Raw genomic sequence first — 15425 nt, 5'->3', positions numbered from 1 at the left:
TCCTGGACCTCCACTCTTCAACAAGAAGAGCTGGTGTGTAAAGCACCCTATCACTAGCCTACACATGTCCATCTGTCCTGCTGGAAGCCATGCCATGGCTCCCAGACAGTCTACTCAGCAGACACCGATGGAGCATGTTAGACACAGTTTGAGAGCAAGCCAGTCCTTGGAGGCTGAGGCAGGGGAATTACTAGCTCTAGGGGAGCCTAGGCTCAGCACTTCCCCCTCCAAAAGAAAATAATTGAAGGCCAAGATATAGCTGGGAGGGAGGCAGAAGGAAAGGGAAGGGGGAGCTGCGCACAGCCCCAGACTGAGGAGCTGCTCCGTGGTAAGGCGCCTGCTGTGCAAGCGTGGGAACTTGACTTCGATCCCTAGCAGGGTGTGGTTGAATCCATCTGTAACTCTAGGAAGGAGAGGTGGGGACCCAGAGCTGAGAGGGCAGCCGCTCTAGCCATCCATGAGCCCTAGGTCCAATTAGAGATTCTCAAAAGACGAGGCTGAGCCAGTGACAAGGCTCAGCCAGTGAGGGCACCTGTCACAAAGCCTTGACACCTCAGTCTGATCCCTGAACCCTCCAAGGTAGAAGCTAACCTCTAAGCTCTCTCTACAGGAACACCGTGACAGTCTTGTGGACAAGCATCATACATGATACAAAATTGAAAAAATTTAAAGACAAAGTTGAGAGCAATAGGAGATATTGAACACTACTCTCCCAGACTCCACATATGCAAGCACACACATGTACTTGCACACACTCAGGCACACACAAAAATTAAAGTGAAAATGTACCATAGACTTAAGCACAAAACAGACAAATACAGTAAGATAACAGGATAATCTAGAAAACCACCACACAGACCCTATGGCCACACAAAGCAACCAGAGACTGAGCACAAGAGGCTAGTCCCAAAAGGTTGACTGCTCACTGTCTGACCATCAGGTTAGGGCCACAGCAACAGCCAGCTGCTGATTGCTGGGGATTGGAGGGAGAGGAAAGCATGAGGGGGAGAGGGAGACATGTGTACTGTTCAGGTACACATGACTACAACAATCTCACTGTTTCTTTTTGTGTCTGTGTACACACGCACACACTCATGTGTCCCAACTCTAAAGCCAAAGTCAAGGTCATTCTTAGCTACGAAGCAAGCTAGAGGTCACCCTCAGCCACTTGCAATTCCATTTCAAAAACAAACAAGCAAGCAAGCAAAGACCTTGGAATTAAAGAAGTAGGTTTGAGCTGGGATGGTGGTACCTGCCTGCATCTCAGTGAGGTGAAGCTGAGACAGGAGATGAAGGGCTCCAGGTCAGCCTGGGCCACACAGGAGACCACATAGTGAGACTCTGACTCTACAATGAAAAAAGCAAAACCAAGATTGTGCATGTGGCTGAATGAGGGGCTTGGAAAGACTGGTGCAGAGATGGCACAGTGTGGCTACTTGTGGGGACCTTATGCTGTCATTCGGCCCTTCCTCTTCTAGTATGTCAGGCCTCTGGGTAAAGTGCCATGGCCAGGCACTTTAAAAAAAAATTTTTTTTTAATTGGGTATTTTATTTAAATTTCAGATGCAATCCTCTTTCCCCTTTCCCCACCACCACCAAGGAAAACCCTCTATCCCATCCCCCTCCTCCTGCTTCTTTGAGGATGTGCCCCCACCCACCCTCCCACTCCCACCTCCCCACCCATGATTTCCCCCACACTGGGGCATCCAGCCTTCACAGGACCAAGGATCTCCTCTTCCACCTATGCCCGACAATGCCATCCTCCCCTACATATACAGCTGGGGCCATGGGTCCCTCCCTATGTGCTCCCAGGCCGGTGGTTTAGACCCTGAGAGCTCTGGTTGGTTGGTATTGTTGCTCTCTCCATGGGGCCGCAAACCCTTTCAGCTCCTTCAGTCTTTTCTCTAACTCCTCCATTGAGAACCCCATGATCATCATCAGTTCAATGGTTAGCTGTGAGCATCCGCCTCTGTATATGTCAGGCTCTGGCAGACCTCTAAGGACACAGCTATATCAAGCTCCTGTCAGCATGCACTTCCTGACATCCACATCATTGTCTCCCTTTGGTGACTGCACAAGGGATGGATACCCAGGTGGAGCAGTCTCCAGACGGCCCCTCCTTCAGTTTCTGTCCCACACTTTGTCTCCATATTTGCTCCCATAAGTATTTTGTTACTCCTTCTAAGAAGGGTCAAAGCACACACACTTTGGTCTTCCTTGTTCATGAGCTTCATGTGGTCTGTGAACTGTATCTTGAATATTTCCAGCTTTTGGGCTAATATCCACTTATCAGTGAGTGCATACCATGTGTGTTCTTTTGTGATTGGGCTATCTCAGGATGATATTTTCTAGTTCCATCCATTTACCTAAGAATTTCTCGAATTCATTGTTTTTAATAGCTGAGTAATATTCCACTGTGTAAATGTACCACATTTTCTGTATCTATTCCTCTGCTGAAGGACATCTGAGTTCTTTCCAGCTTCTAGCTATTATAAATAAGGCTGCTATGAACATAGTGGAGCAAGTGTCCTTGTTATATGCTGGGCCAGGCACTTCTGCTCTGCCAGGAACCTGAACAGCTGCTGACCTGGAGATACTGAGAAAGAAGAGAACTTTTCCATCAAGACCAGGCTCTTCTCCAACCCTGAAGAGCTGTCTTTCTGGGCAGGTGAGTCTTATGGGAAGAAGAGTGCTGTGCCTGTGGTCCTGGGTTCCAGCGCTAGCACACATCTGTACCCCCAGCTACAGCAGCAGCCTGAAGTACACCAGAAAAACCTTTCCAGATGTGCAGGGTAGGAAAGGCCAGAGGGCTGTTCCTCCTGGAGTCAGAAATGAACAGAGAGGGACAGTAAGCAGCTAGGACTGACCAAGACAGTAGACTCCTGAGACTGACAGAGCACTTCAGAAAGGATGCCTTAGCTTGGGCCACAGCTGCCAAACACTGGTCAAGTAAGGAGGGAGGACATGGAGCCCCACGCCACAGCTCAAGGTCCTGTTTCCATTCCCAGTACCACAGAAAAAGACCAATAGTTGAAAACTACACATGGTGTGGTGGGACTGTATTGACAGGGCTTCCTTGGTAGCTGGCTTGCCTCTTCCTGTTCTCTGGAGTTCTGGACTTGCACCATCTTTCTCTGTCCATAGGACAGGTGGTTGGAGGAGCTGGCAGAGGGTGGTGGTTTGAGTAGGTTTGGCCCCCATAGACTGATGTGTTGGAATGCCTGGCCCAACCAAAGTGAATGAGAAAGTGGAGCCAGGAAAATTTTCAGATTTCCAAACAGTTCCATGAGCTGAATGATGTAGAGACACCCTAGTTGGGTGTACCCACCCCGACCAGAGGCCACGTGCCCTCTCTCCATGTGTGGAACTAGTGGACAGCAGAGAGCATCAATTGCTACCAGGTGACCTAAGATCCCAGCCTCTTAAACAAGAAATGACCCTGAGAGCAAAAGTCACTTGCAGCAGCTTTCTGAGATAACAGACCTTAAAGCAGTCTGTCTGGCTCTGTGTCTTAGTTAGGGTTTCCATCGTTGTGAAGAGATACCATGACCAAGGCCAATTCTTATAACGGACAACATTTAATTGGGGCTGGCTTACACTTTCAGAGGGTCAGTCCATTATCATCATGGCGGGAAGCATGGCAGCATCCAGGCAAGACATCGGTGATAAAGGAGCTGAGAGCTCTACATCTTGATCTGAAGGCAGCCAGGAGGAGACGAGTTTTTTCACACTGGGCCTAGCTTGAGCATTTTTAAGACCTCAAAGCCCCACCTCCATAGCGACACACTTGCTTTAACAAGGTCACACCTCTTCCAAAAAGGCCACACCTCCAAATAGTGCCACTAACCATGGGCCAAGCATTCAAACACATCAGTCTATGGGGGCCAACCCTACTCAAACCACCACCCTCTGCCAGCTCCTCCAACCACCTTAACTTGACTCACTAAGGCAAGCAGTCCCACCTGCCAGTCACCTCAGCACTTGAGAGGCAGGAGGCTGGCTGTGAGTTGTGTAGGCAAGCTTGAGCCAAGGTAACCTTGTCTCAGAAAACAGAGACAGCTAAGCAGTCCTGTGGAGGGGCCAATAGCTCCATCCAACAGATGTGGATTCCTTCCTAGCCCAGCCCTGGATTGCTGGGCAGCCCTGGGACAGTAGACCTCCTTTTATTTATTTTTCTAAAGATTTGTTTATTTTTTATTTATATGAGTACACTGTAGCTGTCTTTAGACACACTAGAAGAGTGCATTGGATCCCATTACAGATGGTTGTGAGCCACCATGTGGTTGCTGGGAATTGAACTCAGGACGTCTGGAAGAGCAGTCAGTGTTCTTAACCACTGAGCCATCTCTCCAGCCCCAGACAACCTTTTAGAGTCTCAGTCTCCAAAACCCACCACCAAAGCCTGGTGGTCCTCAGCTGCAGTGACTCAATCACATCACATGGCTCCAGATGGAAAAGTTCATCCTGCCCTAGAAATTCCCTTCTAGCCTGCCTCCACTCAAGCCTCTCCAACCCTGCGCAGAAGATGACCCCAAACAGGAGGCCCTTGGCTCCACCACTCCTCCCCTGCTCCCTTATTCTATCAACCAGAGCCTGAGGATGCAGTGTACGTGACAACGCTTAGGCTTCATGAAGGACTGTCCACAGAGGAGTCCAGGATGAGAGAGAGACAGGGATCGTGTGGCACATTAAGGGGCTTCAAAACGGAAGCAAGAGGACTCTTCAGCAGAGAGAACAGAAGCCACACGTCACACAAGTGATCCCAGGAGTAGGGAGGGCCAGGTCAGCTTGGGCTAAACAGTGAAGCCCCCATCACAAACAACGGTGATAATGACACTAAGGAGAGACGACGGTGGGCTGGGGTGGGATTCAATCAGGTAAAAGAGCACACGCTAGGTAACAAAGCTGTTCACACTACGCTGAGAGCCTGGGGTGAGAGCCTTGGGAAGGGCCTGCAAACCAGAGGGCTGCGTGAACTACAGCCCCAGCAAGACTGACCTCCCAGAAGCTGAGACACAAGTATGACTAAGCAGGATGACTCTGCATCCCTCAAGGACATCATTATAAGCACCCAGGGCAGTAGAGAGGAAGACTGTTTCAAATAGCCTCCACAGTCAGTGTATCCAAGGGACAGCCAACAGATGCAACAGTACCCAAAAGCCATGACTTCTCAGACTTCAGACACCACATGCTCACCACCCATCATAGTCTACCCTCCCCTCTGCCTGTTCTTGAACAGTATCCTGGCAAACCTGGGGTCTTCACCCCAAAGGGTACCTCAGCTCAGCAGGCTTGTCTGTCACACCCAGGGCCACCCCCCACCTTCTAGAGAAGCCCACTCTGCACAGCACTGTGTCTGCAAGGATGCCCTGGGCCTTAAGAGACTCCTTTCCTTCATGGCCCCCAGGGCCATCTTCTTTCTTCTATAAGTGACTCTACCTCTGCCTAACTCACTGTCCCCTACCTGAGCACAGGGACCAGGATTTGGGTTTGAATGTATCTGGCCTCCATTAGGATGCTTCCAACCTGCCAGGACTCTTCACACCCACCCTGACCCTTGTAGAGCCAGCCCATCCCTCCTTCTCACTCTGGACCATCACTGGCATCATCAGCCTTGGTCACTGTCCAACTACTGTCCTTAGACAGCAGGTGCTGAGTGCCAGGATCTTGAGCCATTGTCCAGTCAACTGACACAAACAGGAGTAAACTGGCCAGGTGAAAGGACCAGGGTCAAAGGCACTTCTAGACAAGGAAGAACAAAAGCCAGCGTGCCCTCTTTCTGGCCACCATATGCTGCAGTCCCACTTGCCAACATGAAGCCTCTCCTCAACCATTTCCAATGACAAGAACACAGTACTGTGGACTAGGCCTAGGAGGACAAACCAACCTTTTTCTTGCCTAACTAGAGGAACAGGCAGAGCAACTTCACCATCTCAGACTGTCTCTTCTGAATGCCCCATATCAATTTCAGAAACCCTAACGAGATCATGGCAGGCTAATGCACTCCCGTACAAACACACACACACCTGCTGGCTCAACCTCAGTCACACTAATGGCAGCACCCCACCCTTCCTTTCTTTTCCTGTCTGATGAGGTTCATAAAACATCAAGACACTGTCACCTCTGGATGTCACAATGGTTTCCGTGCTGAGTGCTGGGGCTGACCGATCCCCAGCCAGGACTGAGCCACTGTCCTGGGCAGTGTGTCTCTCCTGCCCTTGTGCCTATGGCCCGAACTGAGAGAAAGGTGCTTCTTAAGTTCTGATTCACGGAGGCCAGTCCTAAACCCTCCTTCTCCTTCCATTTTTCACACTGTGGGAGTTGGCATTGCAGGGGCAGAGATAAGGACTCGGGGCCTCTACACATCTGCCACAAGCTATGCCCTATTCTTCACATGGTCCAGTGTGAGCAGTCCTATGCCCCACTTGTCCCAGACTCCCAGCTCCTATCCCAAGTTTCCAAAACTACCAGGAGTGAAAGAGATAAATTTAGAGACCCTCCCCCCCAGAACAAAACCCAAGAGGTAAACGCCTGCCAGACCCCACCAGAGCACAGCTGTATCTGGGACTCCAACAGATTGGGGGACAAGGGGCATGACCTGAGGCTCATCCAGCCCAATGGGGGTAATGCTGCTAAATACTAGTCCCATACCAGCCTGAAAATTGGCTTCTCTTAATCCAAAAGGGGTATGCTTTTCAATTTTACATTTCCCAGCAAAGAAAACTGTCCTCAGTTATTTGTCTAGCATGTGCAAGCTGATGGCTTCTATTCCCAGCACCAAAAAATTAAGGGCTAGGAGGCTGGAGGAAGGGCAGGCTATAGGTCCCTGTGATGAGGCCCTCTCCGCCCTCCAATGGACAGCCGTGCCAAAGAGGTAAAGCAGAGGGGGGTGTGGCCTGTAGCTGCCCTGGAGCTTAAGGCTGGTCTCAGCCTCTGGTGTGCACAGCCAATGGCTATCTCTTTCATTCATTTGTTTACTGTGAGGACATGCATGGGCACAGTGCCTGTGGAAGTCAGAGGACAACTTGTAAGAGTTGAATCTCTCCTTCTAAAGATTTATTTATTTTATGTATTATGAGTACTGTAGCTGTCTTCAGACACACCAGAAGAGCGCATCAGATCCCCATTACAGATGGTTGTGAGCTACCATGTGGGTACTGGGAATTGAACTCAGGACCTCAGGAAGAGCAGCAGTCAGTGTTCTTAGCTGCTAAGCCATCTCTCCAACCCCTAATCTCTTCTTCTCTATGTGGCTTCCAGAACTGGATTCAAATCATCAGACTTGGTGGAAAGTGCCTTATGCACTAAGCATCTCGAGGTCCACAGTTACTGCTTCCTCTGGACTGTGTATCTGACACTGCACACCCACGTCCAGCATGCCCCGCCACCCAGTTCCACCCAGGGTTTCGGGACTCCTATGACAGCTCTGTACTGAACATGCAGCCACACCCTGGGATACAGAATGAATAATGAGGCATGGGCGGGAGAGGTAATACATCATGGATCAATCACTCTACCTAGGAACTCCCAAGCTAAGAACAGTGGCTGCTGTGGCCGCCCAGCTACTCAGGAGGCTGAAGCAAGGAGATGAAAACTTTCAGGACAGCCTGAGACACAATGCCTCAAAATAAATTTTTTTAAACTTATTTTTATTTTATGTGCTTTAGTGTTTTGCCTGCATGTATGTCTGTATGAGGGTGTCAGATCTTGGAGTTACAGACAGTTGTAAGCTGCCATGTGGGTGCTGGGAATTAAACCGAGGTCCTCTGGAAGAGTAAGTACTCAGTACTCTTAACTGCTGAGCCATCTCTCTACCCCCCAGAATAAATTTCTTAAGATCAGAGCTATAGCTCAGTTGGTAGAGCACAGTCTTGGTGGTGTGTGCCAGTCATCCCCACTCTGGGAGGGAGGGGCAGGGAGATCATACTGCAAGGTCACCATCCTCTACTTAGGTTGCTTCAGCCTGGGCACCATGACAGCCTGTCTCAAGATATGTTTTGTTTTGTTTTGTTTTAAATGAGACAGAGAGACAGAGAGTTTGCAATAATATAGAAATCACAAACAGACATGTAGCAAAGCACAGAGAGTCCATCACACTAGCCAGCTGTTTGTGAGAAAAGGCTCTCCTGAGGAGGAAGAGGAATAGGAGGAGGAGGAAGAAGAGGAGGAAGAAGAGGAAGAAGAGGAGGAGGAGACAGCTTAGGCAGCTGAGGCAGGCAGAGCAGCTGAACAGAGAGGAAGGAGATGGGTATTCCATTCAGGACACTGCAGGTGCCAAGGCCTCAGGACAGCCCACAGGGCAGGGAGTGCTAGGCATGGGAACCCTGGTGTGCCGCCCGCTGATGGGGGCAGCCCTTCTCAGGCAGGGTTTCTGGTGTCTCTCACTGCTTTCAGTCAGTAAGAGGCAACCCTGGCTGGAATCAGAGGGTGAAAGCTCTCCCATAGATCAGGCAGCAGAGGCTTGAGGCCCCAACTGTTGTGCCATTGGAACCTTGCAGGGATCATAGGGGATGGAGAGTAGAGGAAACCATTAGCCTAGAATACACAGCAAACCAAGCACAGTTGCTTCTAAGCCCACATCAGACACAGAGGTTAACGGCTTAAACTCCACAGGGAGTGGAGTCCATCATGCCCTGGACCATTGGAGTCACTACCTTGTCCAGTGGCAAGTTGTTGCCCTGCCTGAGACAGTGACTAGGTGTCACTCCCCCTGCAACTCTTGGCCTCAGGCCAGCCTCTAGACAAGCAGCCACCTAATCAGTTTTTGTCTAGGACTCATTTGCAGTCTAGGCACACACCAGTGTGCTATTTATCAAAACATCTTCCTCCTACCATCCCTAAGTCACCCACAGTAACAAAGAGGTGTGGAGGCCAAGTATGGTCAGTGCTAGGCAGCTGAGGTTGCAGAATGGCAAGTTCAGGAGCAGACTGGGTAAAATACCTGTCTTAACCCTCTCCCCCAAAATGCATACAATATATGCAGACCATAAAGATGGCCAGATGGCTGCTCAGCAGGCAGAGTCCAGCCTGAAGACCCATGCTCCAGCCCTGGATTCACAAGGTAGGAGAAAAGTGACTCCTACAAGTTGTCCTCTCACCACACACAGTAGTGGCATGTTCACACTCACACAAATATAAAAATGTTCTTTAAAAAAGTACAGTGGATATATAAGCAATAGGCAGGTGCTCTAAGAGACAGTCACTGCAGGCAGCCAGTGATATCAATGTCATACTGGTACCTGAAAACAATCCTTCCAGGATAGGAAACTGCAGCACAATAAAAAGAGCTGGGTCAGAGAGCCAGGCCAGGTGAGGCTGCCAGGCACAACCCAGCCAGGGACCAGATGGTTCTGACCTCAGCTTACCCCTCTACACAGTCAGCAAACACAACAAAGACCAAGGTGTCCAAGATGATTAACTTCAGACAGACAGCCTGCTGGTGCGAACTCTCACTCGAGCTCTCCCTCTCCCCCTCCCACCCTCTCTGTTTACTGTTTTTGTTTAGTCATGTTTAACCATGTAGTTCTGCCTCGCCTGGAACCATGTAACCCAGGCTGGTCCTCAACTCAAAGAAATACCTCTCTCTGCCTCCCTAATGCTGGATGATAGGCTGACCACCTAGATCCACTGCATACAACAGCTTTCTATAGGGACGCTGGCTGCTCCAGCGAAGCCAAGCTGAGGAGGCCAAAGTGAAGCTCAGCCTCCCGATCCACCTCACATAAAGACAGTTACTTGGGTCCTCAGAGCAGCTGACCCAGGCTCAAAGATAGTCATGGGAACTGGGGCTGAGGGAGAAAGCATGTGATCTTGCTTGACAAGGCCTCAGGAGTCAGCAAAAAGCAGGCACTGCAGGTCAACAAAGCAGCCAGGGACTCTGGATGGAGCTCCAGCAGAGGCCAAATCTGCCCCTACCCTGTTCTCTGTCCAATCAAGGCAATGGCACAGTCACCAGCCTTCCAAAAAGAGCTTTGAAAACAGCACAGGCACAAGGGGACAGACGAACGTCCCTTGGCCCTCAGCATGCAATCCAGACACACTAGCCTGGCCAGAGCACTAGGCGGGGGCTCAGCAGACTGTGTGGAAGAAGGGGGTGGGAGGGGCTCCACAGCGGGCAACCAATGGCTTAACTCTAACGTGCCACCCATGGCTATGGGACTTTCACAAGTCACCTGACTACTATGGGTCTCAGCTTCTTCTCATCCAATAACAGATTCTTTTCACAGGGGCTGGGAGGTGTAGCTTGCCAATAAAGCACTACCTGGCACATGCAAGGGCCTGGGCTTCATCCAGAGCACCAGAAACAATCAAGACCTACAATCATGGATTGTGACTCATGAGAGTGTCACCGAATCCCCTGGACATAAGAAATGATACCGGAGGGAGCTGGATAGCCTAGGGCACCCTTACTACGAACAAAGAACCCATAGATGCAATGGGCAGAATGAAATCTCAGGTCCATGAGGGTGAAAAGGAAGACAGCAGACTACCAGTGCCCCTCAGCACCAGGATCAACATTGGAGAGTGAAAGCCAGGGGTCAGCACATGAGACCAGAATAGCAAGGCCAGTCAGCAAGGTCAGGTGGGGCCAGAAAGAACCAGAACAGGACTGTGGGGTGCTAGCTCACAAGTCCGAGACTCACTTTGAGAGGGCAAGTACTTTACCACAGAGCTACACACCTAAGGAGAATGCAAGCCACGAGAGGTTCTGGAGCCAGGGAATAGTAGTTAGAAGATGCCACGGTGATAGCAGGAGGACAAGGAGGACTCAAGACTGATGCACAATGCGACAGGCCTAGGACCCAGTGCCCTGCAGAACTGCCGAGTTCAGGAAGTGGCCAATACCTGAGTCCAGCAGTCCCCAGAGGGGCAAACAGTGTCAGAGTCTGCAGGAGGCAGGTTTAGAGTACTGAGCATGGAGGTTGGTATCAGAGAGCAGAGAGAAAGAGGGGGACAGAGAGATGGGGGAAGCCCAAAAAACCCAAGGAGAGAGAAGGAAGCTGAGTAGACACAGGAGGAGGCTGTGTGTAAAGGCTCAGGCTCTGTTCCAGAACCTCTGAAAGAGAAAGGGGGCCTGGAGGTCAGCTGTCACTCATGAGCAATCTGGTGTGAGAGGCAGGTCAAGATGGGACTGAGGAGAGCAGACAGAGGGCAACAGGAAACATCCCCTGGGGCTGATGAGAAAAAGGAGCAAGGACTCTGCCTGGTCCTGTGACTGAAGGCTCAACTACACCACAGCCTTCTGTTCAGAACACCTCAGCCAAATGGTATCCCAGAATTCTCCATGCCCTATTTCCCTTGTGATCCTAAGTGAGCTGTCAGGCTTGCTCTAAAGGCCTGGGTAATAGTTACATCTATATCTGAGCTGCAAGTACAAACACAGAGGGCTGGACAGATGGCTCGGCAGTTAAAGAGTGCTTACTGCTCTTGCAGAGGACCTAGGTTCAGTTCCCAGCACCCACATCAAAGTCCAGTTCTAGGGGATCTGACACCCTCTCTTGCCTCCATGGGCACCTGCACACACTTGGTACAAATAACTCAGGCAGACACATGCGCATAAATGTAAGTAAATCAATCTTAAGACAAGGGGGCAGGTAAAGAAGCTGAGCACAGGGCTTAGACCTGTAGTCCCAGCATTTAGGTTGGTGAGGCAGAGAACTGCCATGAGTTCAAAGTCAGCTTGGGCAACTTAGTACCAATGAGATGGTTCTGCAAGGACACTTGTCACCAAGCCTGACAACCTTACTTTGAGGCCCAGGACCCACATGGTAGAAGAAGAGAATCAACTCCCAGGTTGTACTTTGACCTCCACACACACACTCACACACATAAATGTAAGGATTGATCAGTGAGTAGTGCCCAACATGTGTGAAACCCAGAGCCCAACCCTTAGCACACTGCCTCTGTAAAAGCAGGTGTGGGGGTCCTGACCCAGGCTTTCTGCTAACCAGGAGGTAGGGAGTGACCATGCATGGCCTGTGATCACAGTCCCCTAGAGGCAGACTAATCAGCAGAAATTTGGGGTCAGCCTGAGCTACACGGAAAGACTTGGAACTCACACAGAGTACCAATGCAGGAGAATTGTCCTGTGATCACCACATGCACCACGGTACATACCCCCTCATACAGGAATAAATTAATAAATACAAAAAAATTGAAGAATCACCACAAAACAGAAGGGTGTAGGGAAAGCATCTCAGAAAGCACCTGAACTTGTGAGCCACAACAGGCCATGTCTCCTCAATTACTGGTTCAACTCCTGTTCCCACCCACAGATCCATCCCACACAGGCACAGTCACAGTCCCCATGCCCACTTAGGTGACACTTTCTGAGTGTCTCTCCACTGGCAACAGGTCTGACACAGAAACAGCAAACAGACACGCAAGTGTGTCCTGAGGACCACACAAGAACTGTAGCGTTGTATGAGGCGCACATGACTGTGTGCCGCCACTAGCAAAGGCCTCTGGGAAGGATGATATCTGAGGTGCTGCTGAAAGAAGAGAAGAAATCAGGAGCTGAACCAGAGAAGAAGAAAAGGCTAGAGAGCTTCAAAGAAAGGACTTCAGGGACACCTTGACAGACGACACAACTAGGTATGTAAGGAACAGAAAGCTGACCACATCGTGGAGCCACAGAGAGCATGGGGAGGAAGAATCAGGATTCTATTCCAGAAGGTTCTAACAAGGTCTGTCATCTCAGTATGACAAAACACCATCCTACTGTAACTAGTTTACCAGTAAAATAGAGCCCCCCACCCCAGACAAAGCCTCACGATACAGCCCAGGCTAGCCTAGACCTGTTACTGGAGTGCTAGCTGAGAGCTGACGACGTACCGCCAGGAACTGCTTCCTTGATATTCTGGTGTTTGAAAAAAAAATTGACAGCATGTATCCAACTCCCATGCACTCAATAACCATCAGCTACTACCATGGCCCAAATTTTTAAAAATCCAAATTATGGCTAATGTCAAAATTAGCCATAATTTAAAAAGACCTTTCCTCAAAAACTCAGAGGTAATGACTGGACTGAAGACAGCTCAGTTAGTAACACACTTGTCCCTGAAAGCATGAGGATCCAAGTTCTATCCCCAGAGTTCACATAAAAGTGCCACAGGATGCACTGTACTTGCACTGGGGAGGAAGGGACAGGAGGCTCCCTGGGCTTGCTGATGAGCCAGGCTGGCCTAACTAATGAACTACAGGCCAGTGAGAACCTGTCAGGAAAGAGGTGGACACTCACAGCTGGTCCTCTATCTTCCTACGTGGAAGCCTGGAGCAGGAGGATGCAGAGAGGCCAGGACTTGGAAGCCAGCCTGGGTGGCATAGCAAGGCTCCATCTCAATACACACCTCCTATCTGTCTGATCCTTAACCATTTACAAAGGACAATCACAGGTACCTTAAGAACACGTTAATTACTAACCACTGGTCTCCACATGTTAATATAGTGTCAAGGCTGCTGAGTGGCTGGGTCTTTCAGGACTTAACCACCCTGCATCTCCCTCTCCTTCAGACCAAGTGACCTGGGTGCCTCAGCCTGCCAAGCAGTTCTTACTGGCTTTGGCATTCATACTTGCTGTGGTCTTAGTCCCAAACACCCAAACTTATTGATGGTAACAAAAGAGCTTCCGATGTGTTAGGCAAAATGTGCTTTCCACAGTTTTCTGCTACTGCATTTATAGCTCTATTTTCCAAATGAGGTAACTGATGTGCTGAGGCTAAGAAGCTTGCTTCAAGGACACTCTGGAAGAGTTGGGGCCTGAGATGTGAATATAAAATGCTTCCTCACCGGTAACCATGAGGCCGTGAAAGACGATTCTAGCAAAGTGCTTATAATCTATGCTGTGCAGTGGGGAACAAACAGGTATTTTGGCAAATTAGCAGGACAGGAATACTTTCTAATTCTTACGGGTGTCACATGCAGGACACCAGAGACCTTGTCAGTGAGACTGCTGAGCTACCAAGCACCTGACCCCAAGAACCTTAGAGGGGGGCTGAAGAATGAATGAATGAATCAATCAATGTTTCTGCTAGCACAATGGCCTTCTCACGGCTTTTCTGTACGTCCCCGTGGCGTTTGATATGCTTAAGAAAAACATTCAGCGACTTTGAGGACGCAGACTGGAGCCCACCATTGGGGGCGTAGGATCCACGCTTCTCGCACGGCGCAGAGCAGCGGAAGCGGCTCCCGGGGGGAAACAGGGCTGGGCGGCCGGAGGCGAAGCGGGAGTGTCCCGATCCCCTTGCGACTCCACTCTGGGACACCACCCGCCCCGACGCCCGACCCCGAGGGAGACAAAGACTGGCGGCGGGCCCACCGTCCTCGCCCGCCACCGCGGGAACGAAACGGGACGCGGCTCGCAGAACGCCCCCCGACACACACACAGCCTGGCCAGGCTCCAGGACGGGGAGACACAGCAGCGGCCGCGCCCCATCACCTCTTCGCAGCCGCTCGGGGGGCAGCCGGCGCAAGAGTACGCGGGCCGCGCCGGCCTGTCACCTTCAGAGCCGCCCGGCCCCCGCCACTCCGCCTTCCGAGCCTTCAGCGCGCGCCTCCGCCTCCGCGGTCCCCTGAAGCCGCGCTTCCGCGACGTCTTTGCCTTCCCGCGGCAACCACCGTCCCCACCGCCCCGCGGCGCACCCCAGCACCATACCTGCTGCGAGAGAGGTACGAGCGGCGCCGCCATCTTCGTGCGGACTCGGCCTCCGGAGTGCCGACGGAAGGGGGGCGGGGCCGTGCCTGCGCACTAGTACGAAAGAAGGATGAGATGCGCGCGCAGCACAGCCAGCGCAATGACAGGCCACAAGACCCGAGTACACGTGCGCAGATGGGAATCCAGGGCCTCCCGAGATTTTTGCAGTAAGGAGGCGGAGCCTCGACCACAGTCAGCCCCGGAGAGGGCGGGGCAATTCTGGCTGGAGGCGGGGCATTTATGGGGAAGGCTCCGGCGTAGAGCCTAACCGGAGTGGGCCGGACCGAGTGACATCGAGGGCGGAGCCTAAAGCACAGAGTGCTCCTGTGAGGCAGAGACTCCAAGGGGCAGTAGGACTCCCTTTCTGGCCGCTGGGCTCTAGCTCCCTGCCCCTCCTAGTCTGGGTCTGTGAATCGGAACTTGGCTAAACCCAGCACCGTCTTAACCTCTCTACTCTAGCAGCCTCTACTAACGCCTAGGGTTTGCTGAACTGTCTCCGGGGAAATGGGAACACACAGGTCACTGACACACAACCAAGTACCGTGGTACCCAAGTCTAGCTTGGGCCATGTCCAGTGTTAGTACCACCCAGTATGCTTGTTAAAACAGATTTGGGTTCTGATTGCTTGCAGACATTGTAGCCTGACATTTGGTGGGTTTTTGTTTTTTTGTTTTGTTTTGTTTTTAATGTGTATATGCCTGCCATGCTCATGCCAATGCCTGCCCAAGAGAGA

At 51.1% G+C, this 15425-nt stretch overlaps 1 protein-coding gene across 5 annotated transcripts in view; it reads right to left on the bottom strand.

Annotated features, from left to right (window-relative positions):
* Positions 1-14742, bottom strand: part of Eps15l1 (epidermal growth factor receptor pathway substrate 15 like 1) — an 82657-nt gene extending 67915 nt beyond the window's left edge. For 3 of the 5 annotated variants that reach the window (XM_028787794.1, XM_028787796.1, XM_028787798.1), the window contains exon 1: positions 14654-14742. In XM_028787794.1, coding sequence (XP_028643627.1) covers positions 14654-14686 — 33 coding nt within the window. In that variant the 5' untranslated portion in view covers positions 14687-14742. The remainder of the gene's footprint in view (positions 1-14653) is intronic. The other 2 variants (XM_028787795.1, XM_028787797.1) reach the window with 1 other exon arrangement.
* Between the last annotated feature and the right edge of the window lie 683 nt (positions 14743-15425).

This window comes from Grammomys surdaster, unplaced genomic scaffold (assembly GCF_004785775.1).
Source record: "Grammomys surdaster isolate TR1022 unplaced genomic scaffold, NIH_TR_1.0 125672, whole genome shotgun sequence".
Lineage (NCBI taxonomy): Eukaryota > Metazoa > Chordata > Mammalia > Rodentia > Muridae > Grammomys > Grammomys surdaster.
This window is presented reverse-complemented; position numbering and strand designations above follow the sequence as displayed.